Source organism: Ursus maritimus, unplaced genomic scaffold (assembly GCF_017311325.1).
Source record: "Ursus maritimus isolate PB19 unplaced genomic scaffold, ASM1731132v1 scaffold_7, whole genome shotgun sequence".
Classification (NCBI taxonomy): Eukaryota; Metazoa; Chordata; class Mammalia; order Carnivora; family Ursidae; genus Ursus; species Ursus maritimus.
The window spans coordinates 36,247,428-36,274,894 of NW_024426885.1; the positions used below are offsets into that span (position 1 = coordinate 36,247,428).

Here is a 27,467-nt window from a genome sequence, read left to right on the forward strand (position 1 = left end):
ACTCAATTAATTTTTAGGCAAGGCTTAGTTTTTGCTTGGCAAATGCTCTCACTCTGGCATAGGTCAGTTATATAATAACAAGTAAATGAATAACCTGTCCAGTTGAGATTTTTAGCACTTACTATAAGGTTTAGATGCTCTTGTCTGATTTTCATGTTTCTTACAAGCAAACTGAGGAGTTGTTAGTTATTTTCAGTGTTCAGCTTTTTGTGAAACATTTTCAGTAAATCTTTCCAAGTTACTGAATCAGTTTTGATTCCAAGTTACTGAATCAGGATTGCAAGGAAAGCTGTTCAAAAAACAGTTAGGATTTGCACCTACTCTCTGTGAGTCAAACTTTTCTCCATATTGTGTAATCCAAACAAAGTACAAAAATAAATTGGACGCTAAAGTTTATGAGACTACAGCTATCGTCTGTAAGTGACCACTGTCCAGCCTTTACATTCATCAAAATAGCGTTGTTCTCATAGATGAACTTTACATTAAATGTGTAATGTGTTTTGTAAAGTAAACCAATGTAAAGATGTTGCTTTTATCTCTTTCGTATGTGAGGTCCGGAGTTCAGATGTAATAAATTTCCAGTGTTAAGTTGTTCGGAAAATCTCACCTTAATGATGGAGAAGGGCACTCTGTCCCCAAACTAAATGGCACCGGATAAATAACATATTTTGAATACTCATATTTATATTTTTTAAGTTGTAACCCCTTTTTCCAACTAGATATTACATTTAGCTGTGCCTTTGATAAAAATTGTTATAGTAAAAGAAAACAGTTATTACTAATGACAGTGATTGTCACTTCTGGAAACTTGCCAGCGATAAGCCAGAAGGCAGCTGAGAACCATGAAGGAAGCAAACACTTACAAGCCACCCAAATCAGTGTTGGAAAGTAGATAAAATTGGAGATGCTTTTGCATTTTGCATTCAGAGTACTTCCTGTGCTCTCTCTGAGTCTATTTACTCTTACCAAAGGCACAGTTTTTAACAGACTTGATTTTCTGGTTTATCTGCATTCATATACGGCAGGTTTGAGATAGAAATAGTGCAGTAACATTGATAGCAGCAAGAAATTAACAGCATTAGCCCAAAAACACGACAGAGAAAGCTATAAGAGAGACAAAAGAATCCTCAAGTCATAACAGCCTGGGACGCAGATTCATGTGGTTCCTGAGGGCATCAGTCTATAGTGGGCACAAAAATTGATTCTCAAATGGCCATCAGTCATCAGGAAGAGCTAAAATTTTTTACTGTTTATTTTCTTTAAAAATATGGGAAAGTGGGTCATGCATTTTAGAAAGATTTGCTTCAAAAACAATTATACTTTGGCATTTATATTTTATTTTATTCTATTTTTTAAAAAGATTTCATTTATTTACTTGAGAGAGAGAAAGCATAAGCAGGGAGGGAGGGGCAGAGGGAGAGGAAGAAGAAGGCTCCCCGCTGAGCAGGGAGCCTGATGCCTGCCGGGCTTGATCCCAGGACCCTGAAATCATGACCTGAGCCAAAGGCCGACCTTTAACTGACTGAGCCACCCAGGTGCCCCAATTTGGCATTTATATTTTAAAAGTTATCTGTAAAATGAAGGGATTAGGCCAGAGCTTCATATATGCATAAAATCTGCTTTATTAAGATATAATTCACATGCAATTTACCCATTTAACATATGCAATTAGGTGATTTGTAGCATATTCACAGAGTGCAACCATTACCACAGTCAGTTTTAGAACACTCCATCGCGCCGCCCCCAAAAACTTATTGGCAGTCACTCCTTTTTGCCCCCACAACTCCCGATGCCAGGCAACCACTAATATTTCTGCCTCTTACAGAGTTACCTATTGTGGACCTTCCATATATTGGAGTCATACAATATGTGGTCTCTTGTGATTGGTTCCTTCCACTTAGCATAGTGTTTTCAACGTTCATCTGTGTCTTAGTGCACATCAGTATTTCATTCCTTTTTATTGCCGAATAATACTTCATTGCACGGAGAGAGCATAGGTTACTAATCCATTCGTCAGTTGGTGGGCATTCAGGTTGTTTCCGCTTTCTGGCTGTTATGAGTAACGCTGCTATGAACATTCGCATACAACTTTGTATGTGGACAGCGCTTCCAACGCTCTTGGGTATATACCTGAGAGTGAACTTCTTAGATCATATACTAGCTTACGTTTAACCTCCCGCAGAACATCAGACTGTTTTCCAAAGTGACTGCACTATTTTATATCCCCACCAACAGTGTGTGAGGGCTCCAGTTTCCCCACATCCTCACCAACAGTTGGGTATTTTCCATTTTTTAAATTATAGCCACTCTAGTGGGTTCGAAATGGTATCTCATTGTGATTTTGATGTGCATTTCCTTCAGAGAGCTCTTATGTCCCTCCAACACTCACATCTGTGGTTTTAAACTTTTTTGTAGGTTTGAGTGTCATCTCCAGTTTAATGATAAGGTTCTTGAATGGCTCGGAAGTCTCAAGCTTAACGTTTGATGGTTATTGTGCCTAAGAGGGAACCCTGCTTAGAGCTGCCATTCATAAATACTAAAGGATTGTTTTCAATGGTGTCTGGTCCTAGGACAACATGTATTTCACTCCTAGCAGAGTTTTCACTCTTTCCTGATTGTTCTTGATGAACGATCCATCCTCGCAGACCCAAATGTAAGTGCCACAGGGGCAGGTTCATGGCCATATCCCAGCTCTGTGCCACAGTGCCTCTCACTGTCATAGAAAGCTGTTCGTGAATCAGTGGCTCCATCAGCATGCAGTTGCTTGCAGGTTATTTGGAGAGGGGCTTGTGATCTCCTCTTTCTTTCAGCTTGCAATGCCATGTGAACAGTGGGTGCATCTTTCCTTAGTCCCCACTCAGCTCGACTTTAAAGATTTGCCAGACTTTCACAGTCAAGCTAAAGTGAATGAATAAAGCCCATTTCTGATAAACCTGTTGTTCCGCCCAGTGGTGCTACCCAGCCCTGCGGTTCTCCCCGAAGCCTCCAATTAGCCACTCCCTGGTATTAAATTGTCAGTAGCATCCCTGGAGTAAGTACGTATGCTTTGGTGGCTGATCAAGACAGAAAGCTAAACCTCTTGGCGGTCTACCGTGGGATTTGTTTAAGCAGGTAATGAGATTGCCACGTTGAGCTTCAGTGCAGGGCGTGAGGTAGCTGGAGGAACCATTCCTGCGTGCACGCTCTGGTTAGCTCTGGGTGCTGAAATGCTCACACTGGACATAATCACACAGGGCCACTGTACTCTTGTCCCTTGGCACATCTCTGCAGGATCTTCTTTTTAGTCCAAAGGACTCTCTTTCTGATGATGAAGGTGGCGTTATTAAAGCTGAGGACCACATGGAAGGTCGATAAGCAACTTCTGTTGCCTCTATATGGGGCAGGACAGACAGCTTCTTGGTGAGAAATAGGGACAATGACCTTAACTGTCTGTGATTGTCTGTCCCCCCCCCCCCCCCCGCTTGACAATGTGACTGAGGAGTGGGGCACAGTTTTCATTTCCTATTTCATTGACTATCACTTCCCCTCCTTAGGACCTAGGACAGAAATCCAGGGATTGACTGTGGGGGTGACAGGAACAGAATAAGCTCGATGGTCACTAGAGTGACATCCCTCCTTCAGCTCTGATTTTCTCTCATGAGGGTGGCAGGGAGAGGCTCCAGGATCTTGGGAAGGAAACCACACCTCACTGAGCTGCTCAGGGACTCGAGGAAGACGCTCAAGGAAAGTTTTTTTCACATCACAGGTTGACATTTTGGATTCCCTCATCTGTAGCTTCATCTTGCCCCTGCTTCCTCCTGGCCCAGGTTCAAGCTAAGAATACATTTATTAACACCAGAATGGCGCCCTGCAAGACCTTTTTTTTTTCTCTTTCTCAAATCTTAACCTAAAAAAAAAGTAACACAGCTTTTATGTTGGTGTTTCTGTTTGTTGTTCAGATTTCATGTGGTTGTGTGTATAAAGGTCGACCACATGGGTTGCAAATCAAAGAACATCTGCCTGCCTGACCTAAATACAGCAGTACCGTGTCGTGAGCTCGCTTCTTCACGGAGGAACGCATGGTTGCCTTTAACATGGGAGTCACCGGGAGAGAGGAGCACACTGATGAAACTTAATCATACGTGGAACGTTTCTAAACCCATAACCGTGGGTTTAGTTGTGGGTGGGTGATACCTGGAAGTTCAAAACCTGGGTTTAAAATTTAAAAATCACCTGTGGCATTCATGGTATAAATTGTCCATTAATAGTTTCATTAACAAGCAATTAGATGGGGATGGGACCTTTGGGGAATGGGACCATCTGCCAGGTCATTGCCAGGCACCACCCCAGCGGTCCACCTCAGAGCTTCCTCACAGTTAAAAGCAAGAGTAACCCATTCAAACTCTGATTTCTCACTTTTAAGTTGTGGTCTAGCTTCTTACAACTTTCATTTTGATTCAACTAGAACAGCAGTTTTGAACTTGACCAGTAAGAATTACAGCACCCCCCAAAAAAAACCATATTCTCCAGTCCTCCTGCATCTCAGTCTCCAGGCGATGGCCTGGGAGTCCATATTTTTAACAAGTGCCTTCGGCAGTTTTTATAATGAGCCAAGGTTGAGAAAGCATGTGGTTGAATATAGCCTGTGGTTTTTAAAAATAAATGTCATTAAAACTTTGACTTTAAATTTAGTTGCACTAAATACTAAAATTGAAGTTGCTTTAAGGAAATACAATTGTAAACAAACCATAGCTACCCGGTTCAAATTGCAAATGCAAAGCCAACTCTGATCTGGCATCTGGTCATATCTAACCTGTGACTGGGTGTGGCGCAAACTGTAAACAGAGGCTCACTTCCGTGGACCCCCAGCACTGGGCCTTTACATGCTCTTTCCTTCATAAGAAATTCAAAGTTACAGTTTTTAACTCTGTTGATATAAAGACGAATGTGTTAATATGACATATTACAACATTGTCTCTGACCTGAACGTTTGTATGTTTTCTTCTAATTTTAAAAGAAATTACAATATTTTCATGGGTGCCCAAAAAGGTCGCAGGCCCTAGGCACTGAGTCTGTTGTGTGGAGCAGACCACTCGGGCCTGCAGAGCGGAGTTGGTGAAATGCAGGCGTTAGTTCTGGGGGCTGATGTGATGACACTTCTGCCCGCCTCAGACGTTCTGAAAGGAATCCTCGCTCTTCCCTTTTTCTCTCTCATATATGAGAATATGATCAGCCTTTTTGTTCCCATCCCAGTGCGCATGAGAGGGGAAAAGCTGACAGGAATCGGAGGCTGTGCCAGTGGCAGGAGGGTTATTGTCACACAGGGCTGTGTGGCCTTTCCTGCAGAGATCTTTCCTGCAGACATACCTCTGCCCCCATAGGTGCGTTATGAATGGCCAAGTTTAACCTACAGGTTTTGCCCTCACAGTGGTGCAGGTGGGTAAATCCCACCTGTCAACTGTCTAACTGATGAAAAAACTTTGTTCTAGGGTGTCAGGCTTTCCTGGTCATTGATAGCTTGTGTCTAGTGGATTTCAGTAAGAGACTGGCCACGGGCAGGGTACTGCCTAAGCACGAAGGGGCTGTGGAGCTGGGGAATGCAGGCACACAGGTTCCCGTGGGCGGGACCACGGGATCTGCTGTCAGCTCCCTGAAGCAAAGGTAAAATGATTTCTTTTTCTTTTGCATCATTACAGTGAAGTTTTTGATTGAGAATTCTAAAATAACTCTGATTACTGGGCAGCCGGGTGGTGCAGTCAGTTAGGCGTCTGACCGGCTCAGGTCATGATCTCAGGGTCCTGGGATTGTGCCCTGTGTCAGGCTCCCTGCTCATCGGGGAGTCTGCTTTTGCCCTCTCCCCCAACCCTTCTGCCCCTGCCCCCTGCTCGTGCTCGCTTTCTCTCAAATAAATAAATAAAATCTTTATACATAAATAAATAACTTTGATTATTAAGATTAAATGTATTATTGTAAGCAATTGAAAAGCATCATCGGAAAAGCCAGAAGGAGAAAAAAATTACCCTAATCCACGACCTAGAGATAACAGCTGTTAACATTCCTTCCTCAAGTTTCTAGTCTTGTTTTCCGTGCACAAATAGCTATTTAATTTTTATACAGAATTGTAGTCATGTACAGTGTACCATTGAATCACCTGCCCTTTTCACCTAACAACATATAATGAACATTCTCCTCACATCATTAAATGCCATCCTACAAAATTATTTTAATGGTGGTGTTTTGTTTCTTTGTATTAATGGGTAATCGTTTATTTAGTTTATTTAACCCAATCTGTATGTTTGGACAATAATTTTCTCACTCTCGGTAGCAAAAGTTTAGTGATTTTTTTTTAAGATAAATTTTTGAATGCATGCATAATTATATCTTTAGGGTACAGTGGAACTGATGTATTAAAGAATAGAGGAGGAATCTGGAGCTTTTTAATAGATATTTCCAAAAAGCCCATGGAAAGATTGTACCAGTTTCCATTCCCACCGGTACTCTGTAAGTACTTGTGTCCTTGTCCCCTTGCCAACGCTGGGGATTGCTATGTGACTAAAATTCAAACGAAGGGAACCTGGTGTGCGTTATTTTGAAAGAGAGCATGACTCAAGTTTCTTCGCATAGAATATTTCATGTTTAGCAGATTGCTCTGTGTGCAGTAATTATGGGTTCCTCTACAGTGTTACTGAAACCCTTTTATTAAATTTTACGTTTACCACTTTCTTCAAAGCCCTTAAATAGCTCTTAGGTTTTCAGCTGTTAGGTTTTATGCAGTTAAAAGTATGGTTTTGGTGAGCTGTGTGTGTGTTGAAATTGAAGGGGTGTGAGAAGTAGACAGGACCTCGGTGATCCGTGAGCCCAACTCCACCTTACAGCTTAGTGGCTCAAGGAAGAAACTTGCCCATCCTATCGGTCCAGGTGCTCTCACCGCAAGTGACAAGTTGCTTAACTCAGACAAGCCTTGCAAAATGGGGAGCTTACTGGCTCATGAAACTGAAAATGGGTCCAAACTACTGGGACTGACCTTGGACAATCCTTGATCTTTCTGAGCCATAATTTTCTTATCTGTAAACAGGATGTTGGACTCGACCTAAGGTCCCTTTCACCTCTTAAAGTTAAATGTTTCTATGAATATATTAGCAAAGACTACATTATACTACCAGCTAAATTTAGATATGGTGAAGGGAAGGCTAGCCCTCAGAGAACTAATTTTTTAAGAAGTATAATTCTATTACACACTAGGATCTAAGTTAACAAAGTTTGGGTTTTTTTAAACATGGAGAGGTCCTTAGGCAACTTCAACATAATTAGTATTCATGTAGCATAAAAATATCAGTGCTTTATTTTTTTTAAAGATTTCATTATTTATTATTATTTATTATTTATTCATTATTATTTAAAGATTTTATTTATTTATTTGAGAGAGAGAGAGAGCATGCACAAGCAGGGGGGAAGGACAGAGGAAGAAGCAGGCTCCCTGTTCAGTGGGGAACCCAATGCAGGGCTCAATCCCAGAACCCCAGGATCATGACCGGAGCTGAAGGCAGACGCTTAACAACTGAGCCACCCAGGGGCCCCAAAATGTCAGCGCTTTAAAAGTCTTTTTTTCTTCCCCTGTTGATTATACAAACCTCAAATATCTTTTCTACCCATTAGTTAGCTCAACAAATCTATTTGTGGGACGCCTGGGTGACTCAGTCCGTTAAGTGTCCGACTCTTGATTTAGGCTCAGGTCATATCTCAGGGTCTTGGGATCGAGCCCCTAGTTCAGCTCCACGCTAAGCAGACTCTCTCCCCCACTCCACTCCCCCCACTTGCACGCTCTCTCAAATAAATAAATAAAATCTTTAAAAAAAAAATCTATTCGCAAGTAATGAAAAGAAATTCAATACCACTGTTCCCTATTCACAATTATTTCAACAAATTCCAATTTGGTGGAACCTCGAGAGATGTGTTCAACTGTGCAGGACAGCAACTGGTTGCTGAGTCAGACCTGTGCCCAAAGGCACTAATCTTACACACAGGAAGAAATACTGGTCTTCGTGAACTTTGCCTCACTAGGAATACTGTAAAGCTCTGGCTGGTTGTTCAAGAGGAGGTAGATTTTCTAGTGTCAGGCTCCCTTAGCCCTTTAAAATTGTTTCTTTGACCGGTAGGAAACCTTTTCTGCGTTGTGGTTGTTGGGTTTTTGGGGGTTTGTTTGTTGTTTTTGTTTTTGTTTTTTTTGTCTTTGTTCGTTGATACTATTTGGAGTTCACTGTGTAACCCTTGAAATTTACTGCAGGAAGCATGGGTGCCTCTCAGAGACTATTCTAGTGTTCCAGAAAGGTGTTTAAGATAAACAGGCTTTGTTTTCAAGCCATCAACTACCAATAAAACTTTTAAACATCTTCACCATAGTATTTGGAATACAGATTTATTTCACAGTTTACATTACTACCAGATTGCCGATCCTGGTTTGTGTTTGGAGAAATTTTTAGACAGAAATAAATGCAACAGGACCTATATACCTTTTTATTAACACTCAGCTGCCACATGTTTATCAGCAATACTGGTAGTCCCGGGATCTGGTTCTGCATGGTAGGGCTCCGTTCCAGGGGAAAATAGCTGGGATTTGATGGAGGGTGTATTAGTCAGGATAGGCAGATCATCTGCATAACAACCCTCAAATCTCAGATCCTTAAAACAACAAAGGTTTATTTCTCATTCACACTATAAACCCATTGAGGGGGTGTCTGGGGGCTCCATTCTGGCTCATCCTCACCCTGACCCAGAGGGTGCAACAGTCGTTATCTTGGATTTTGCTGATCGTGGTTAACAGAGAAAAGCGTTTTGAAGGGTCTCACCCCAGCCGTAAGTGCTCTCGCCTGGAAGTGACGTACACCATGTCCATGCACAGCGCACTGACTGGATTAGGCACATTGCCCAGCTCAATTATAAAATGCCCACGAGCTGCAGTCTGACCCCATGGGCCCAGAAGGAAGACAACCAGAAATATTAGGCCAGCAGCACTAGTGACTACCACAATTTACTTTTCTGATTACCAGATGATTGCCTTGCTCTCCCAACTGCAGGCGAATATAGGCATTCCTGCCCCAAAGTAGACAGCCCTGAAGCCTCGCCCAGTCATGGCGTCTGGATGACGTGCAGGGGATCGAAATTAGGGGGTGATACAAAGTGGTTTTGACATCAACTCTGGATGTATGTCCTCTTGAGCTAGAGACTAATGAACTAAAAGAGGCCAGTTACCAGCTGTGCCACCTCGCCCACATCATATATTAATAAATACCAGTGAAAGAAAGATTGGAAAACCCAATATACATTCCTATTCAGAAAGGAGGTGGATGGGAGACATCCATTCATTGATCCTCAGTCATTCTAAAGTGCTGAAGCAATTCTGAAATCCGTCTGGGCTCCCTGACTTGTAGGTCGTGGATGTACCTTTGGGGTCTTGATTGTTCTTTCGGAAAGGGGCTCCCCCAGTCCATTGCTCTCTTAAGACCTTGGCTTTTTCCCATAACCTCCTGGATCACAACTAAGGTGAGACTGAAGAATATGGCCTTTGTAGAAGCTGAGCCGCATTCTCGGCTGACTTTAGAGGGTTGGGGGCTCAGGCGTTCTCTGGCAGTACAACTCTGTTCACAAGGAAGTTTCCTATCTATTTAACTCTAGTTTATTTCCATATGCCAAGCCCTCAGTCCTTGGCATACTTAGGTTCACTGGATGCCTTTGTAGTTTTGCTTCCAACATTTCTTTATTGACTTAATTGATGATACTTTGAACCTGTCAGCCTTTGATGGGGAAGCCACACCTCTGGGCTCTTTTTCCCTGAGGTTTTCTAATTGAAAGAATTAATTAAGAAGCCTTGACCTTAACTGCATTTTTACTTGGAGACGTCGTAACCCTTTCAAAGTGTTAAGAGTGAGTGTGATAGCCTGTTCTCTTCCTTTGAACCTCATCCCACAGCTAAGTGCTAATTGTCCTCTCTCATGCAAAGCCTTCTCATTTCTCCGTTTCATTGTTTATCTGTTGGGGGAGAGAAGCAGCTGCTTTTTCCAACCCTGCAAGTCTGACTTGATGGAACCTATTTCCTCTTCTTTTTGTTTGTAAACCGGTCAGTTACTTTCTGGGCGCACTTTTTTTTTAATGGTAAACTCCCCTTTTAAATTTAAATTCAATTAATTAACATATAGTGTATTATTAGTTTCAGAGGTAGAGTTCAGTCAGTGATTCATCAGTTGTATATAACGGCCAGTGTTCATTACATCACGTGACTCCTTAATGCCCATCTCCCCGTTACCCCATCTCCCGACCTCCCCCTCCAGCAACCCTCAGTTTGTTTCTGGGCGCATCTTTTAAAATGCAGCCAACAGGGGCACCTGGCTGGCTCGGTCAGTAGCGCATGCAACCGTTGATCTCAGGGTTGTGAGTTCAAGCCCCAAGTTCAAGGCCTACTTTAATAAAAATAAATAAAAATTAAAAAATAAACTGCAGCCAACAGTAACCAGCACATGCTACTAACATTTGACTTTCAATATCTTCCACAATATCATACTAATTCTTTAGGTATATTACCTGCCTTTCAAGTTATCATACAGGTTGGTTTTACCAAATGCTTTGCCAGCTTCCAAAATCCGTTTCCTCCCTCCTGCAGCCTGACCTTTTTTTGTTGCTGTTAAAGTTAGTCCATTTCAAGTAGCAGTCAGATCAGGGTCTGTTGCAGTACCCAAGTCTGGGTGGTTTAAAAAACAAAGGTTGATTTCGTGGTCAATGCTGTATGTGCATTGAAGACCGGCTACATCGTCGCGTCCAGGACTTAAGCTGACAGATCAGCCAACATCTAGAATGCTTCCTGTCGCTGTGGGAAAGTGCAGAAGGGTCTCGTGCCTGTAATTAAATGTTCTGGCCTGGGAGAGACAACTTATATGTCACTGGCTCACCATTAAAGCAGTTTTCCTTCAGCATTGTTTTTGGGCTCGGTCTTGACACATATAAATCCAGTTGGTTCTCCTAGTTATATAGTATTCCATCATGTAAGTATATTACATTTTATTAACACACTGATGGATGTCTACATTGTTGCCAGTTTTTCATTGCTAAACATTGTCACAGTGAACATCTTTGTGTATGTTTCCTATTGCACCTGTGCAAGAGTTTCTTTGGGAAATAGTTCCTTTTATTCTTTATTATTATGATGATTCTTTATAATATGCTGAGAGAAGGTAGACCTAAAGTCCACCACTTATCTGTAACACCTTGCTTTATGAATGTTGGTATCTTGTTTATACACATCTCACTATGGTAGAAACCATCTTGAATGAGTAAATCAGTTGTTTGTGAAAGTCTTCTTGTGCACTTTAAGCCTTGACTCCTGCTNTGAACGTCTTTGATGAATATTCTAGAAATTCTTTAAAAATGCCATCTGGTTGAAGAAGGAGTAGAGAGTGAATGCAGACATTCTGTATCTAGAACCAGCATCACTTCTGGCAAACACAGAACAGATTATTACCAGTGGTTCAGCTGAATTTATCAAAGCATTTGAATATTCTGGATTAAAGAACACAAGAGTCATGGATGATAGCTGCACCGAGATGTTCTTCCTTCCCCTTGTCTTTTATCTCCAGCCACGGCTTATGGTTGGGAAGTGTAAGATTTAGGTAGACCTTGATATCAGGAAGATGAATAAAACTGTGCATTCAAAAATCTGACAGTTTCTATAAAAGCATTAAAATGTGAATAGAAGAGCATTTATTTTTTTCATAAAGGTAAGAAATGAACATAGGTAAGTGAAAGCAGTTTCTAGTGCCATTTAAACTAATGCAATGTTCCGATCTTTATTCCCTTTTACCTTAAACAAAACTGCTGACATAACTGAATTTTCAGAACTCTACACTTTTCCCCACAGTTTTGTTGAGTTGCCAACAAGAGCTTTGAAATGAGCAGGGGGTGAAGCAGGAAAGACAGCAGGATTCTAAATGACTTATGAAATGTTTAAGTGTCCCCTGTCACATTTTTAAAAGTGAGACCTCTTTGCAGTTGCTTGTACTTACCAATAGCCAACCAAATAAAAACCCGTGGAGGGACTCTTCATTTCCGAGGGCTGGTGACAGCTGTGGCTGGGTAAATACTGGATTTCTACTACAGAACTAGATTATTTTCTGGGTTTCACACAGCTTGTTCTGTTCTTTCTGTGCTGGGATGTCTCCTGTTTTCCATTATCACTGAATTCTTTCTTTCTTTCTTTCTTTCTTTCTTTCTTTCTTTCTTTCTTTCTTTCTTTCTTTCTTTGTTTTTTACTTCTGCATGTACTGAACGATCTGAGTGTAGAATTTTCTTCATCCCCTCCCCTAATCTCTAGCCTCCACCCATACAGCCTGCCCATCCTGCCACCTCCTAAAGATATTAACAGCCTGGAGGGATAGCCTTCTCTATCTTTCAGCAGGCTCATGTAATCATAAACATAGGGGTCTCCCTTCCACCTGCTTTCCTTCTTTCCTGCCTTCCTTCCCTCCTTTTTTTTTTTTCCCCAAACCAAATAGGGTAAATAAATTATTTGCACTTCTAGGCATCTAATGCTTTTCTCATTAACAGAAGCTTAGGGATATCAGGCAACTGGTACAGATCTCATTCATTCTTTTCAACAGCTGCCCAATATTCCATGGCTTGGAAATAATAAACTTTGTTGAACAGTTTTCCTGTTATAGGGCATGCACTTTGTTCTCAGGTTTTTGTTTTTGTGGGTGTTTTTTTTTTTTTTTTTTTTTTGGTTTTTTTTTTTTTTTTTTTTGAGTTTTTATTCATTTAAGTAATCTCTACACCCAGGGCAGGGCTGGAACTCATGAATCAAGAGTCACATGCTCTTCTGACTAAGCCAGCCAGGTGCCCCCATTTTTGTTTTTTTTAATTTGGCCACTGTAAAGGGTGCTGCAATGAACATTCTTTTTCTCCCCCTTTTTTATTTAAATTCAATTTAGTTAACATATAGTGTATTATTAGTTCCGGGGGTAGAGTTTAGTGATTCATCAGTTGCATAGAACACCCAGTGCTCATTACATCAAGTGCCCTCCTTTAATGCTCGTCACCCAGTTACCCCATCCCTCCACCCACTTCCCTTCCAGCAACCCTCAGTTTGTTCCCTATAGTTAAGAGTCTCTTGTGGTTTGCCTCCCTCTCTTTTTTTTCTTTTTTTTTCTTATTTTGTTTTTCCTTCCCTTCCTCTACGTTCATCCGTTTTGTTTCTTAAGTTCCACATATGAGTGAAATCATGGTGTTTGTCTTTCTCTGACCGACTTATTTCCCTTAGTGTAATACCCTCTAGCTCCATTCATATCGTTGCAAATGACAAGATTTCATTCTTTCTGATGGCTGAGTACTATTCCATTATATATATACCACATCTTCTTTATCCATTCATCTGTTGATTTTGGCTGTTATGAATTGCTGCTATAAACATTGGGGCGCATGTGCTCATTTGAATCACTGTGTTTGTATCCTTTGGATAAATACCTAGTAGGGCAATTGCTGGGTCGTATGCAATGAACATTTCTTTTTTTTTTTTTTTAAGATTTTATTTTATTTATTTGACAGAGACAGCCAGCGAGAGAGGGAACACAAGCAGGGGGAGTGGGAGAGGAAGAAGCAGGCTCCTAGTGGAGGAGCCTAATGTGGGGCTCAATCCCAGAACGCTGGGATCATGCCCTGAGCCGAAGGCAGATGCTTAACGACTGCACCACCCAGGCACCCCGCAATGAACATTTCTTATACCTATACTCAAATACTGGTGCTTTTTAAATATGGCCCAGCAGAGGGATTAGCTGGGTTAAAAATGTATGTGTACTTTTGATTTTAATAGGTGTTGCTAGAGTTCTTCCAAATGATTAGCCTAGCAATGTTCCAGAACACCCTTCCCCCATCCTGTCTAGTAGTAGGTGTCTTTCCTACTATAATAAGAATGGATTATAACCGCAACACTGATCGCAAAGCCCAGGCACCTTTTGACACGCCATAAAGTATTTCAGTGGAGATGAAAATTAGGGCTCTGGTCAGCCTACATGGTTGGGGGTGGTTGTGATTTTTTTTATACTTCTGAAAGAATCCGTAGGAAGTTTATGGTAGGGAGAGAACTGCAGACCATTCTACTCCAATCCATTCCTTTCACAGATAAGGGAATTGAGATCCAGAGAGGTAGAGGGAGTGACAGTGAGCTGGTTACTGATTGCTGTTTATGGGAAGCAGTTGTGAATCCTGATTTGAGGTTCGACCCATTACCTACACTGTGGGCCATGCTGACTGTGAGTTTTAGAGAAGGGACCAAGAAATGTCATCTGTGAGTTGAATTGACTAGTAGGGGTGAACTGTTCCAGTTTTCTATTATTTCCTGCTAGGACAAGCAAGCTTCCCAACCTCCACTAGGCTGTGTGGGATTTGCTTTACAAACTTCCACAATTATAATAGGACATTTGTTACCTTGGACTTGTCAGTGGAATCTGCTGCTCTTAATGTTTTGGGGAGTTTGGGGTTTTATTTTTCTATACTTGTTAAGAGTTACTGCTTCCAAGGGTGGAGCAGCTGGCTTGGATTACAGCTGAAATGACAGTAGTGAAGCACGGGAGGGAAACATTGCATATGCAGGGATGGCTTCCTGCTATGTGCCTCTCCCCCCCCCCACCCTCCCCAACTTACCAATGGAGAGGGCAGAATAGGAGGGCAGCCCAGAAAAAAAAGAACTTCTGGAGGTCTCCCTGGTGTTCCTGGCAATGTAATCTGGGTGAGACAATGCACAACTTGACTAGGGCTCGTATGGATGTTCTCCAGGGCTGAATAAAATAAACTTCTTGAAAGAAGTCATTTGAGCTCCCTGTATCTTTAAACTCAGCTTCAATATTACAGTTTCCAATTGAGCCCATGGAGTCTGCTGAGGGAAGTGAAAAGGGAGATCCCAGATTTCGCGGTCTCATTCGGGTTTGCTCTGTGCTCATCGCAGAGCATCTGACCGCACAGCATTAACTTTCTAGGTCACCGCTAAATGAAGTCGGCCCGTTCGGGGAGCTCAGCCTGTTCTGTTAATAACAAGAAAAATGATTATGATGGAGATTTATGTTGTTGTAGATAAACATCTTGAGCATACACACGCACACACGCAGGGACACACACGCAGGCACCAGCGTCGTCCCCTGAGCGCACGCCTTCACGCTGCACACCTGCTTGGGAGCTAAGCTTCCTGCCGGGCTTGCCTGCCAGAGGCCATGGTTCTTCTGCAGTTCCCAAGCCTGCAGACTGCAACCACTAGGGAACTGTCAGAAAACACTCATGCCCAGGTTGCAGCCCGGAATTAAATCAGAACCTGTGGGAGAGGAGGTGAGAATCGGGATGCTGAAGGTGATTCTAGCCCACAGCTGGCTTGAGGACTCCTTAACAGGCCATTATGAGGCGAAGAGAGTGTCCGCTTCATGGAGAAAGAAATGAGCTATGACAGGAGCTGTTCTCTTTAGAGTTATGCCCCGTAGGGTCATCGTCTCGCATAACCCGCTCACTTTCTCCTTCCTGCCTACTCTGTAGATTAAAGCGGCGGGCTCATGCCTTACAGTGTCAGCGTGTGGAGGTGAAAATTGAATGCTGTAACAGTTGTCATTGAGAAGTGCCCTAGGAGTGCACCCTAGAGACCGGCACGCCTCGTGGTCCACCTGGCATAGCCAGTTTTTCTCTGGCATTGGAACAGATCGCTGTTTCCTTGGCCAAGATTCTGATAAAATCATCAGCATGTGGGAGCCATGGCGTATGTAGAAATAGATCTTTAAGAGTTGGAATTGTACTCAGCTTGGGAGGATACTCGAGGTCTAAGAAGCCCTGGGAATGGAGACGGGCCTAAGGGACTGCAAAGTCCATGTTTCTCTTCTCAGGCTCAGTCCTGAGGCAGACTCTCAGAAGAGTATGGGCAGAATCACAGGCACCGTTTAAATGGTGCATTTCTCCTCGCCTGTCTCTTCTTTTAGGCACATAGCGTTGAAATTAGAGGCACCAGGGGCGCCTGGGTGGCACAGCGGTTAAGCGTCTGCCTTCGGCTCAGGGCGTGATCCCGGCGTTACGGGATCGAGCCCCACGTCAGGCTCCTCCACTATGAGCCTGCTTCTTCCTCTCCCACTCCCCCTGCTTGTGTTCCCTCTCTCTCTGGCTGTCTCTATCTCTGTCAAATAAATAAATAAAATCTTTAAAAAAAAAAAAAGAAAAAAAAAAGAAATTAGAGGCACCAGATGGTAAATGCACATACAGATGTGACACCACTGCATTTCATTACCAGATATTCGGAAATTGAGCATCTCTTTAAATGCATAGAACTCAACAGTACTATCTTTCTGTCCTCCAGCATTCCCCTGGTTCGGCATGGATATCGGTGGAACACTGGTTAAATTGGTCTACTTTGAACCAAAGGATATTACAGCCGAAGAGGAACAAGAGGAGGTGGAGAACCTGAAGAGCATCAGGAAATATTTGACTTCCAACACCGCCTACGGGAAAACCGGGATCCGAGACGTCCACCTGGAACTGAAAAATCTGACCATGTGTGGGCGCAAAGGGAACCTGCACTTCATCCGCTTCCCCAGCTGTGCCATGCACACGTTCATCCAGATGGGCAGCGAGAAGAACTTCTCCAGCCTTCACACCACGCTCTGCGCCACGGGAGGCGGGGCGTTCAAGTTCGAAAAGGACTTCAGAATGGTATGTCGGCTCTGTGCTTGTTCCACAACAAAACTACCTCTCAGAGAAGGAAAGAAAAGCCCCTCCTGTGTCCCTAATCATGGCTTTCTCGTGTGGAAGAGCTAGACTGCTAGCCTTGGGACTCCAGATGGGGTCACGGCACCGCTCTGTGCCTCAGTTCCCTCCCGTGTCTGGATAGTTTGTACCTCCTAGGGTTGTTCCACACAGGATCGAAGGAGAAAATACGTCCCTGGCACTTAATAAATGCTCATAAATATTAGCTATCGTCATCTCTTTTGTTACAGTTACCGCTGCACGATATGCTAAAGTTAAGATGATATCAATCCCTTTCGGAGTGTTGTAACGTTTTCCACAGACTCTTATTACCATGTGGTGGAAAGCATAATCATCATTCCGGTTTTATAGCTGTAGAGACTGAGGCCCTGCCAGAGAGGCTTTCTATAAATCCTGTGAAAAATGGTGACTGCTGTCTCCCTATTGTTTGCTGTAAGTGTCTTTTTTGTTTTACAAATGTCCTTCAGAAGTTTTGTTGGAAACAAAAAGGAAACATTTGGTGTCATTCATAGGTGACTTCCTTTACTAGTGAGTAAGGTTTCAGGAGTATGGTTTTACGTGGTAAGAATAATGCGGTCTCCTACGTGGCGGGCCATACCAGCCTACATTGCTCACGTACACCTGACAATTCTGGCTAAATGGAGGACACAGATGAATAAGATATCTCCTGTTTCTTTTTATTTAGCAATCTTCTAACAGCTGTGTGTTCCAATTTCCCCATCTCTACCGTCAAGATAATCTCTGTACTGTCCAGCCTCAACTCACAGGGAATACAATGAGAATAAAGTGCAATAAAGGATGTAGAAAATGAAAAGAGAGAAGAAGTTAGTTAAGTTCAACAGAAGTGACTGGGCTTGCCAGAAAGTCGAAAATACAGTGAGATAAGTTGTAAAATACACTTTTTCAAAGCCTGGGGTGCAGATTACTACATTCTGCCATGGAACTGGCATATCCAGTCTTGCTGTAAAGTCTATCATTAATGAATAAATTAATGAATCAATACCTTATTCATGGCATTTAATAAAGCTATACATACAAATTTTATTTGTATCATCAAAAGTAACATCATTTATCCCATGGAGTGTAGTAAGTAGTTTCCAGGACAGCTGGCAATGGAGTCCTAGCACAGTGTCCTGTGGGAGACTGATGACCACAGGTTTTGGCTTTTTCTTCTGGGTCCCCTTTCCCCGACCTGTCTGTGGAATTTGATGCTGCCTCTCACCTGAATGATCCATGGCATCTTTTTTCCCACCAAAGGGACTCAATGATCAAAGAGTTTTGAAACTGAAAAGCCTGAGATCCAGAGGCATGAAAATTAAATTTGAGTTCATAGTTGGAAAAGCATTGAACCTGAATTCTAGCGTTATCTCTGCCTTGACCTAGCTGGATGACTTTGAGTGAGAATACTGGAGCCCTCAGTATTATCATTTGCAAAAAGGAGGCAGTAGAGTGGAGAGAGGAGGGAGGAGTTCTAGAACATTGAACCTGAAGTCACCTTTGGAGACCAGGCAGTACAGCATTCTTGTGCTACATGGACAAAGAAACTAAAGCTAAGGAGGATTAAGGGGCTCTAGTAGTGCCTCCTAGTAAGAGCTGGGGTGTCAGCTCAATTCTGACTCAGAAGAATATGCTGACCCAGCCCTAGTGCTGAGGACTCTCCAGGTCACCCTGTCTGGACATCTCCACTAGGGAGCCTGAAGAATCCAGGTGACCTGGGCGTTTATGCAACATCCCTCTTTTCCTCCTCGGGGTAATGTACATTCTGGGAAGAAGTTACTCAATATATGTTGGCTATGAGCAAGTGTGTTTCTCAAAGTTCCGAACTGAGAAAGGTCATATTTTATAATAACCAAGATAAAGAAGCCTCTACTTCTTCAGGCAGGCTGCTGGAGCCTAATGAATAGACTGGAGCAGGGAGCAAGTCTGGAATATTTGCCAAAGAGCCTGGCCAGCTAGGGGCATACATCCGTAAAAGAAAGGAAAAGGGCTGCCTTCTGTGTCCACGCTCAGGCTTAGCCAAAGTGAGGACAGAATTGATCTCTTCCCATAGCTGGTCTGTCAGTGCGCGAAGTGATGTGCCCTTATCCTTCCAAAGTGTGTGAGGATGGACAGGTCTTCTCACCCTCTTGCCTAGGCCTTCATTCACTCACCCAACAAGTATTTATTGTGCTCCTTCTGTGCGCCAGGTACTGTTAGGAACAAAACAAAACCCCTGCCCTCCAGGAGCTTATATTCTAGTGTGGGGAGTCGGTCAGTAATTAAATAAGCAACTGAATATCGAAGTACAGAATATACCACTATATCCTGTGTGTGTGTGTGTGTGTGTGTGTGTGTGTGTGTGTGTGTGTGTAAATAATATGTTCTGGAAGGGGGAGGGGAAAAGCAAGGCAAAGGGGGGTTGGGGGAGTTGGGAGAGTTTTAGGTGATGAGGTAACATTGGAGCAGGAACCAGAAGTAATGAAGCAAAGCAGGCCAGTATCCCAGGAAGGGTATTTTAGGCATAGGAACAGTAAATGCTAAAACCCTTAGATGTGCTCAATCTAAGCTCTTCCCTCTTCCCCTTTCCAGAATAGAACACTGAAACCTGGTTGGAGATGATCAATATTTACTACCGTATGTATTAAGCAATCTGACAAAATAAAGCATTGCATATATATTTTTTTCCCTCTCTCTCTCTCTTTCTCTCTCTCTCTCTCTATATATATAATAAAGTCCTGTCATTGTTATTGTATAAAATCACTGTTTTTGGTATAATACAGCTTTGCAGAAGTGTGTTTTTAAAAACCTAAATAAATAGAGCTAACTAAAAGACATTTAGCAGACGCTGAGTAGTTCATAATTGTTACATCTAATGACTACATCCTTTTCATTTATAGTGAATATATTTAATTCTCAGATAATGTCAACTAGTCTTCATCCAATTTGGAATGTACAAGAAAGAGCTTACGAGACAGGCATTGAGTTAGACCCCTGTGTAGAAGACTTCAACTGAACAGAGCTGCATTTCTTGTTTCCTTTTTCTTTCCCTCCCTCCCTGTCTCTTTCTTTCTTTCTTTCTTTCTTTCTTTCTTTCTTTCTTTCTTTCTTTCCTTTCTTTCCTTTCTTTCCTTTCTTTCCTTTCTTCCTTCCTTCCTTCCTTGTTTCCTCTCTGATTCTTTTAACATTTGGGATCACTGTCACAAATAAATTTCTGGCTGGCAAAAATTAGCCTTCTGAATTAATGATACACCAAAATGGACACAAAAGAAAAACTTAATCTAACTACAAATGGTCTAAGAAAGTGATAAGCCAATGAGGAATCCCACCATTGAAGAAAGTGATCCTCAAGGGGAAGACTTGTCTATCCCCTGTCTCTGTTCTGTGAGTTTTGTTTTGAAGTACCCACCAGAATATTTTATGTACCAAATCTAGTATTTTCATCCACAACTACACTTCCTAACTTCAACAAGAATATTCTTTAAAATGCGAAGTATTCTAACATAAGAGAATGTATAGGAAAAATTCATCCTTTTTGTCTACCTAGCTCTTCATTACAATAGGTACTTTTCCTTGTGAGTTTTGTTCAGGCTAAGACTAACTTTAATTAGAAGTTAGAAGTGACTCTTTCAGTTACTTTTCAAAAAAGACCTATCCTCTAACAAACAGGATGTAACAATAATCTTATTTGGTTGACATGAGATTTAGGGAACAGAAAAGGATCTTTTGGTGGCTTTGTTATATTTTTCTCAAGGTGTGAGAACTTAAGAATTGGCCTTTCTTAAGCCAGAAATCTCTAAGGAAACAATCGAAAAAAGTTAAGAATAGTGGAAAAATTATCAGGAGGTGAGAGACTGTTGTGGAATGGGAAATTCTAAATCTAAGTGGACCATTCAAGATCATTTATTAGCTTGGTTCCTATTAGGAACCCAGGGACTGATTTGTGGCATTACAACAGCATGAGTTTTGGTAGACAGCACCATTCTCCACTTGGGTTTGGCTTGACGTATGACCACTGGGCTATGGCCTCTTTATCATTTGGATGCGGGAGGAAGAAGCCATCTTGGAAGTTTTGTCATATTTCTCACTCACAGAATATGTTTGAAATTCATCTCTCTCAGGTCTCCTAGGTCTCCTTTGGGAAGAGAAAAGAGCCCTGAGTGAAATTTGTAATTCAGAGTGGACTATTTTATATGCAAATTACTCTCAGTTTAGTAAGATAAACTTTTCTGCCATTTCCAGTATGATTTATGGAGTCAGTGTCCTCAAAACCACCTTGGGAAGTGTAAGGTATCATACAGATGTGTATTTTCTTCAAACTTCTGAAATATAATTTGATGACTTATTTCTCAATTACAGGGAGTAATATAACTGGTTTGGGGCAGGTCCATAGAATACCCCCATAGGAGTAACTATGGAATCTCTTGGGATGGTTTTTTACCGGATTTATCTATTTAACTCTTTATTTAGTTATTTTTGACAGACTGAGCTGAAGCAGACACAGACAAGCTTTTACAGTTGTCTCCTGAGCATGCCTTGTGTTTGGGATCCATTTTTTTTTTTCTAATATTAGCATACCAGAATCCCTGAATTTCCTCTACAGATTTGAGTCTTCAGTGTGGAAATAGTGTTTTGACTAGCAGACTAGCACATTTCAGCTTGAGATAAGAAAACCCAAATTATTTTACTTCTCACATAATTAGAACCCATGTGTATAGTTCTTTACAGGATCCAAAACATTTCCACACAGGCGTCTCATTTGATTCTTGAAGGTGGCCCTGTGAGTTAGCTAGGGCGGGTGCTATTAGGGACAGTATGTGACTTTATCCAATGCCTCTTCTGACTGTACTGGGGTCATGGACTCATCCCAGTTCTTCAGCGCCTACTACTGTGTGGTCCGAGGACCAGCAGCATCAACGTAACCTGGGATACTGTTAGAAATGCAGTCAGGCAGTCTGCGAGTGGAGCCCAGCGATCTGTGTTTCAGCAAACCCTCTGAGTGATTCTGATGGCTCCTGTAATTGGAGAATCCCGTTGCACCCACACACTTGCTTGAGTAACTTTAGTACTAGGCACAACCATGTTAGTTCATCATGGTTGTAATTTGAAAGTTTTTTCTACTGTCCTTCTTTCCCTATTTGCTAGCCTTGGGATCCAGAATAGGTCACTTAACACACTGACCCCTGGTGATATATTTCATCCGCAAAATGGGTTGTAATAATAATAGCTCCCTTGGCTGAAGTCCTACAGATGAGATCCATATAGTTTTTTTTATTAGCTTCCATTATTTACACAGTTTGTTTGAATCTTAGGACAAGCTGAGGTTTGTTGCTTTTATATTTGGGAAGTGGTTTAAGCTTAATGATTTAGGAATTGGCAGAACCCATATTTTCTGAAAGTGCTAAGGAGACTTACAAGCAGTGGGGTGCTGGGGCCAGTTCCTACTGGCTTAAGAGAGCCAGTCTCTCTGCACGTCTTCCCAGCTCTGTGTTTAGTGGCATCATGTTGGTAGCTTGAAATTAGCCGTCGTGGAGGCGATTATACTGCAGAAATTGGTAAATGCTATAAACCAGGGCTTTTGCTCCCAGAGAGCTGGTTGTTAAACATTCACCAGCACACGTTGGTTACAAGGTTATGTTCACATGAGCTATAACTTCATCTGCATGTTAGCTACATCTGATATTTCAGATCTGTCATCATTTAGGACCCATCATAGAGATCAGCATTAGAATATATATAAAATTAATAGGATGGAAGTCAGCATCAGCCTACAGATATGTTTGGTTGGCCTGCAATATTTACAAAAAAAAAAAAAACATTAAATAGCTGTCAGCTAATTAATTGCACTGAGCCCCATTATGACATGGCAACAATGGGCTGCAGGTGAATTGTAAATATATGTATTGTCCTCTGTGTGTGTTCTGTTACTTTGCATCTAGCCCAGGGCTTCACTCTCTTATGTTTTCTTACTCTCTCCTGTAGGCATTTGCATTTGGTACCCCTGATAGAAAGAAAACTAAGCCCAGAGAAAGAGTGTTTCTCCACAGCTAGGATCTGAACATGCCGAATGTTCCACAGAGCCCGTTCAGTTGTATTTACAAACTCCAGAGTGTGAGAAGTAATTCCTGTCATGTTCGGAATTTCAGATTGCCTGTGTGAATGTCCAAGTTATGATTTGACTCACTGCTTACACTTGGGAGCCTGGACTTTTCTCTGGACGGTGAAGACTTTTAAGGGAGCTCTCTGTAGGGCTCAGTGAAAGTGACAAATGTTTCTGTTGCCCAGTTTGGGAATGCATGACCCAGGCTTCAGAAATATCTATCCTTCAGTAAAACGTATAGCAGAGATGTTTGTTTGCGTTTGGCACTTTATTTGAAACTGAATGTGATGAGAAAGATGAGATAACAGTGTTTCCTTTCAGATCAAAGTTGTGTGTGTGCTTAGTTTATTTGCCTCGATAGGTTTTCTTTTTCCACAGCATCGGTTCAGGATGTCCATGTGAATACGATGCGTCTCTGTCTGTGTTTGTGATGTTGGCTGTGGGCATGGGCTGTCAATATTGTCGATGGGCCTCTGATTAATTTTTAAGCAGGTTAACCTATAGTCCCACAACGGGCTGGTGAAATTGCTACTGAATTTCAGTTTGGTTTGACGCAAGAAGTGGTAACTTTCCCTGTCCCACTTAACAAATGTTTATTAAGCCATTATTATGGGACAGGCCTTTGAGCATGGTGCTCAGGGGCACCTGATGAACCAGAAAACCAGGCGGAATGTGATTAGTGCTGTTAAGTGGAAGAGGCTAATGGGGCTGTGGAATGGAGAGGACAAAGACAGCATTTACACTGCTGTGTCTCACTACTGTCTTTCAGATCTCCAGGTTGTTCTAGACCTACAGTACCCCCTTAAAACACGTGTAGTTACTTGCATCTCACCCAGACTTTTCACTCAGTAAAAAATGAAATGCTTGGAATCATTTATGAGATAGATTTACTTTATCAGCTAGTGTCTTTTAGGATGATGGCTTCTGGGGACCCCCTTTCTACTTGCTAGGTGGTATGCTGTCCAATTCATGAGTCATTGAATAGAGCCAATTAGATCTTTATATTAAAAACAAAAAACAAAAAACAAAAAAACCCAGGATGATTGTTTCTTTGTATCAAGAAAACTTGTACCACCTTGCTGGTAACCTATTCAAACTGATTCTGCTCTATAGGTATGTATTTAGTGGAGTTCGTTGAATGGGAAATTCAGATGAGTGATACGAAGTCAAGAGTGTTCTTCCAGCTCTTAACTTTTGTAATGAAGATGATGCCTTTTTGGTAAAATATCTAAGTATATAACCTGTTTAGGTTGTTTCCAGATCCCAGAAGCAGTATGCATTATGAAAACAAGAGAAGAACAGTGAGTCCCTGGGTGTTTTTTGCTAGTTGTATCACTTAGGGGAAGTTATTTAAGCTCTGCAAGCCTTGACCATAAAGCAAGGATAAAACATCTACTTAGAGGATTTTGTGAGAATTAAACGATCTAGTTCTTGGTGTGTAATAAATAATAAATACTAGCTATTACTTTCTTAAAGATATTTCTTTAAAAATTTAAGTTAGATCTTACAAATTATCTTCCTTCGTTGGGTCGGTATCATGTTGGTGATTATTAGGTTTATTATTATTTTGTTGTTGTCGTTGTTGTTCATGAGAAATGATCATCTGGACAATCAAATAATACTACTTTGGGGGACCATGAATTAAACTTTTAAGGATGTGAAGTGGCCACTTCCCCTAAGGCTGCCCCACAGCCAACTCATCCCCATTTACTTTTTCCCCCCATACCTGGGAGAATGGAAGTTTTTGTCTCATAGGAGCATGAAAGGACACTTTGGGACCACCCCCGCTATTCGTGAAAGAACCAACATTTTTTTGAGCCCTTTGTCCACATATTATTATCATGAAATCTTTACAACAACACTGTACAGTGAATAATATCCCTATTTTACAGAGAGGCAACTGAGGCTTCTCAAGTTAAATAACTTGCCCCACATCCCTCAGTTAAGTGCTAGAGCTAGAATTCAAAGCCAGGTCTATCTCACTGCAAAGCCCAGGCCTGGGAAGAGGAGAATTGGGTTTTGTGGGCTCAAAGGTGATTGCTCACCATGCCTTGCTCAGGACCTCGTATGTGGGCAAGTGTGGGGTTCTTCTTGCTTTCAGAACATTCTCACTCTCCTCCCCCTGCGGGAGACCCTGGTCTTCGTGATATACTGTATTGGTTTCCTGTGGCTACCCTAACAAATTACCACCACAACAGAAATGTGTTCGGTCACAGTTTGGAGGTGACCAAAATCAAGGTGTTGGCAGGACCACTCCTCCTTCTGAGGCTCTCGGGCAGCTTCCATTTGCCTCTTGCAGCTTCTGGTGGCTCTGGGCATTTGTTGGCCTGTGGTAGAGTACTCCAGTCTCTGCCTTCGTCTTCACGGGGCTTTCTCCTCTGTCCATCAGATCTTTCCCATGTGTCTCATAAGGAAGCTTGTCAGTGGATATAGGGTCCATGCAGATAATCCAGGATGTTCTCTTCATCTCAGGATCTTTAACTTAATCACATCTGCAAAGACCCTTTTTCCAAATCAGGTAACATTCACGGGTCCTAAAAAATGAGGACCTGCACCTGCTTCTCAAGGGCCACCAAGTCAACCCATTACACATGCTCGTGGGTACTTTTCCAGCAACCAGGCAACTTCCTGTACTTTGGTTCCCACTGTGGGCAGAGAAGAGGTCCAGCAAAGGCTGCTTTTCTGGCAAAGCGACTAACGATCCACAGGATTTCACAACTTGGAGTTTTTAAAGATGTTCCATGCTTTTACAGTTAATGACACGTGTTCAGTCCAGCTAAAAGCCCCTGGGGCTTCTCCTGAGGTGCTCATAGCCTCTCTCACGAGGTTTTGTTCTCTTTCAGATTGCTGACCTGCAGCTCCATAAACTGGATGAACTGGACTGTCTGATTCAGGGCCTGCTTTACGTTGACTCCATTGGCTTCAACGGCAAGCCGGAATGTTACTATTTTGAAAATCCCACAAATCCTGAATTGTGTCAAAAAAAGCCGTACTGCCTTGATAACCCATACCCTATGTTGCTGGTGAACATGGGCTCAGGGGTCAGCATTCTAGCAGTGTACTCCAAGGACAACTATAAAAGAGTTACAGGGACCAGGTAAACACAGTTTCTACTAGGAGAACCTTTCTGTTCCTAAACCCAGGCCTCTTCCTTGAAGACCAGTTTATACAAAGATGATTTGTATCGAACACATTTTTCAAAGAAAGATCTTACCCTTCTCGGCCAATCAAAAAAGATTTATTGCATGATATGTTAAAATAGTAAGAGGGTAATTTATGTGAAGGGTCATAAAACCTAGTCCTTAGCCTGCTGGAAACTGGTCAGATTGAGGGAAGAAGGATCACACACACAACAGCAAAAGGCAGTACATGGTAAGTGCCAGATGAATGGCGGGGACAGGAATTAAATAGAATCCAGAAGAAGGGATGCTTGGGATGGTCAGAGAGGGCTTCGAAGGAAACCTTTTGGAATTTCCTTGGTGCCTGGCACAAGATGAATTGCTTGACGTAATCCATCATTCCAACCAGGAAACCAGACTGGGTTTACCAAAAAATGTTTTTTACCCTCAGTTAGCTGTTCCACCTGAACGCTGGACTAGTTGGCACGCCTCACGAGGAGTTTTGGAGAACCCTAGACAGGAAGACAGCCCGCAAGCGCAGCCGGGCAGCGTACCTTGTTGTTCGGTGCACACGTGCCCCAAGGGCAGATGTGCTCGGCTTCCTGTTATAGCCATTCGGCCTTGGGGAAAGAATCCAGGGTCAGAAATCGTTGAGAAATCCTAGTGTAAACATAATTTCAGGACTTTTTCTCACTTCCAAGTGAAGGATTTGGTATGAGGTGTTTCTCCCGCTTATGAGACCACAGAACCCATTTTTGGAGGAATAACTTAAGGAACATGTGGCCGTGTGCTTTTGGACATGATATCAACACCATTGTTTTTAAAAGATGAAGATATCATGTAACTTCTCTGGGCCTCAGTGGCCTTGTTTGTGACATGAAGAGAGTTGTTCCTTAGGTTCTTTGGGCATTTCCAGCGCTGAAATTCTGCAGCACTGCTCCTCCATTAGGAGGAGCGCACTGTTTGTCTCCCCTCTATCCATGACCTGTGACAGGTCTACATCAGTCAGTGACTCACCACTGGGAAAGGGAAGATTGAGCCCCCCAGGGAATTTTGGCCATGTCTGGAGATGTTTTTTCGGCCCTCACAATTGGAGGTGGGGTGCGATTGGCATCTAGTGGCTAGAGGCCAGGGGTATGGTGAAGTACCCTACGATGCACAGGGCAGCCCCCCAACAACAAAAAAAGTACTGACCTTCAAAAGTCAATAGAGTACTGCTGATGAGAAACCCCAGCGTGTGTGCACACATATGTGCGTGCACGCACACACATTCTCACTGAATCCTGCCTGTGTTCAGAATATAGGATGTTAATTGCCCCTAGGCATACCTTTTCTCACTGAGCACACAGAAACTAAGCTTCCTTGCTTACAGAAGAGTCACAACTGACCCATGGCTTTATGAGGACTGTCAGGAGCATCAAAGCAAATGAAATGTTTCAGCCGAGCTGGTTTTACCTTAGTGGACGATCTCCTCACAAAAGTACAATTTTGAAGAAACTACAGACTTCCTCCCAGAAGGAGTC

General features: G+C 42.3%; 1 protein-coding gene across 3 annotated transcripts in view; it reads left to right on the forward strand.

Annotated features, from left to right (window-relative positions):
• The window catches only part of PANK1 (pantothenate kinase 1), a 101,639-nt gene that overhangs the window by 62,127 nt on the left and 12,045 nt on the right, over nt 1–27,467 (forward strand). For all 3 annotated transcript variants that reach the window (XM_008696234.2, XM_040624127.1, XM_040624126.1), the window contains 2 exons: nt 16,343–16,695; nt 25,669–25,922. In XM_008696234.2, the coding sequence (XP_008694456.1) occupies nt 16,360–16,695; nt 25,669–25,922 (590 nt within the window). In that variant the 5' untranslated portion in view covers nt 16,343–16,359. The remainder of the gene's footprint in view (nt 1–16,342; nt 16,696–25,668; nt 25,923–27,467) is intronic.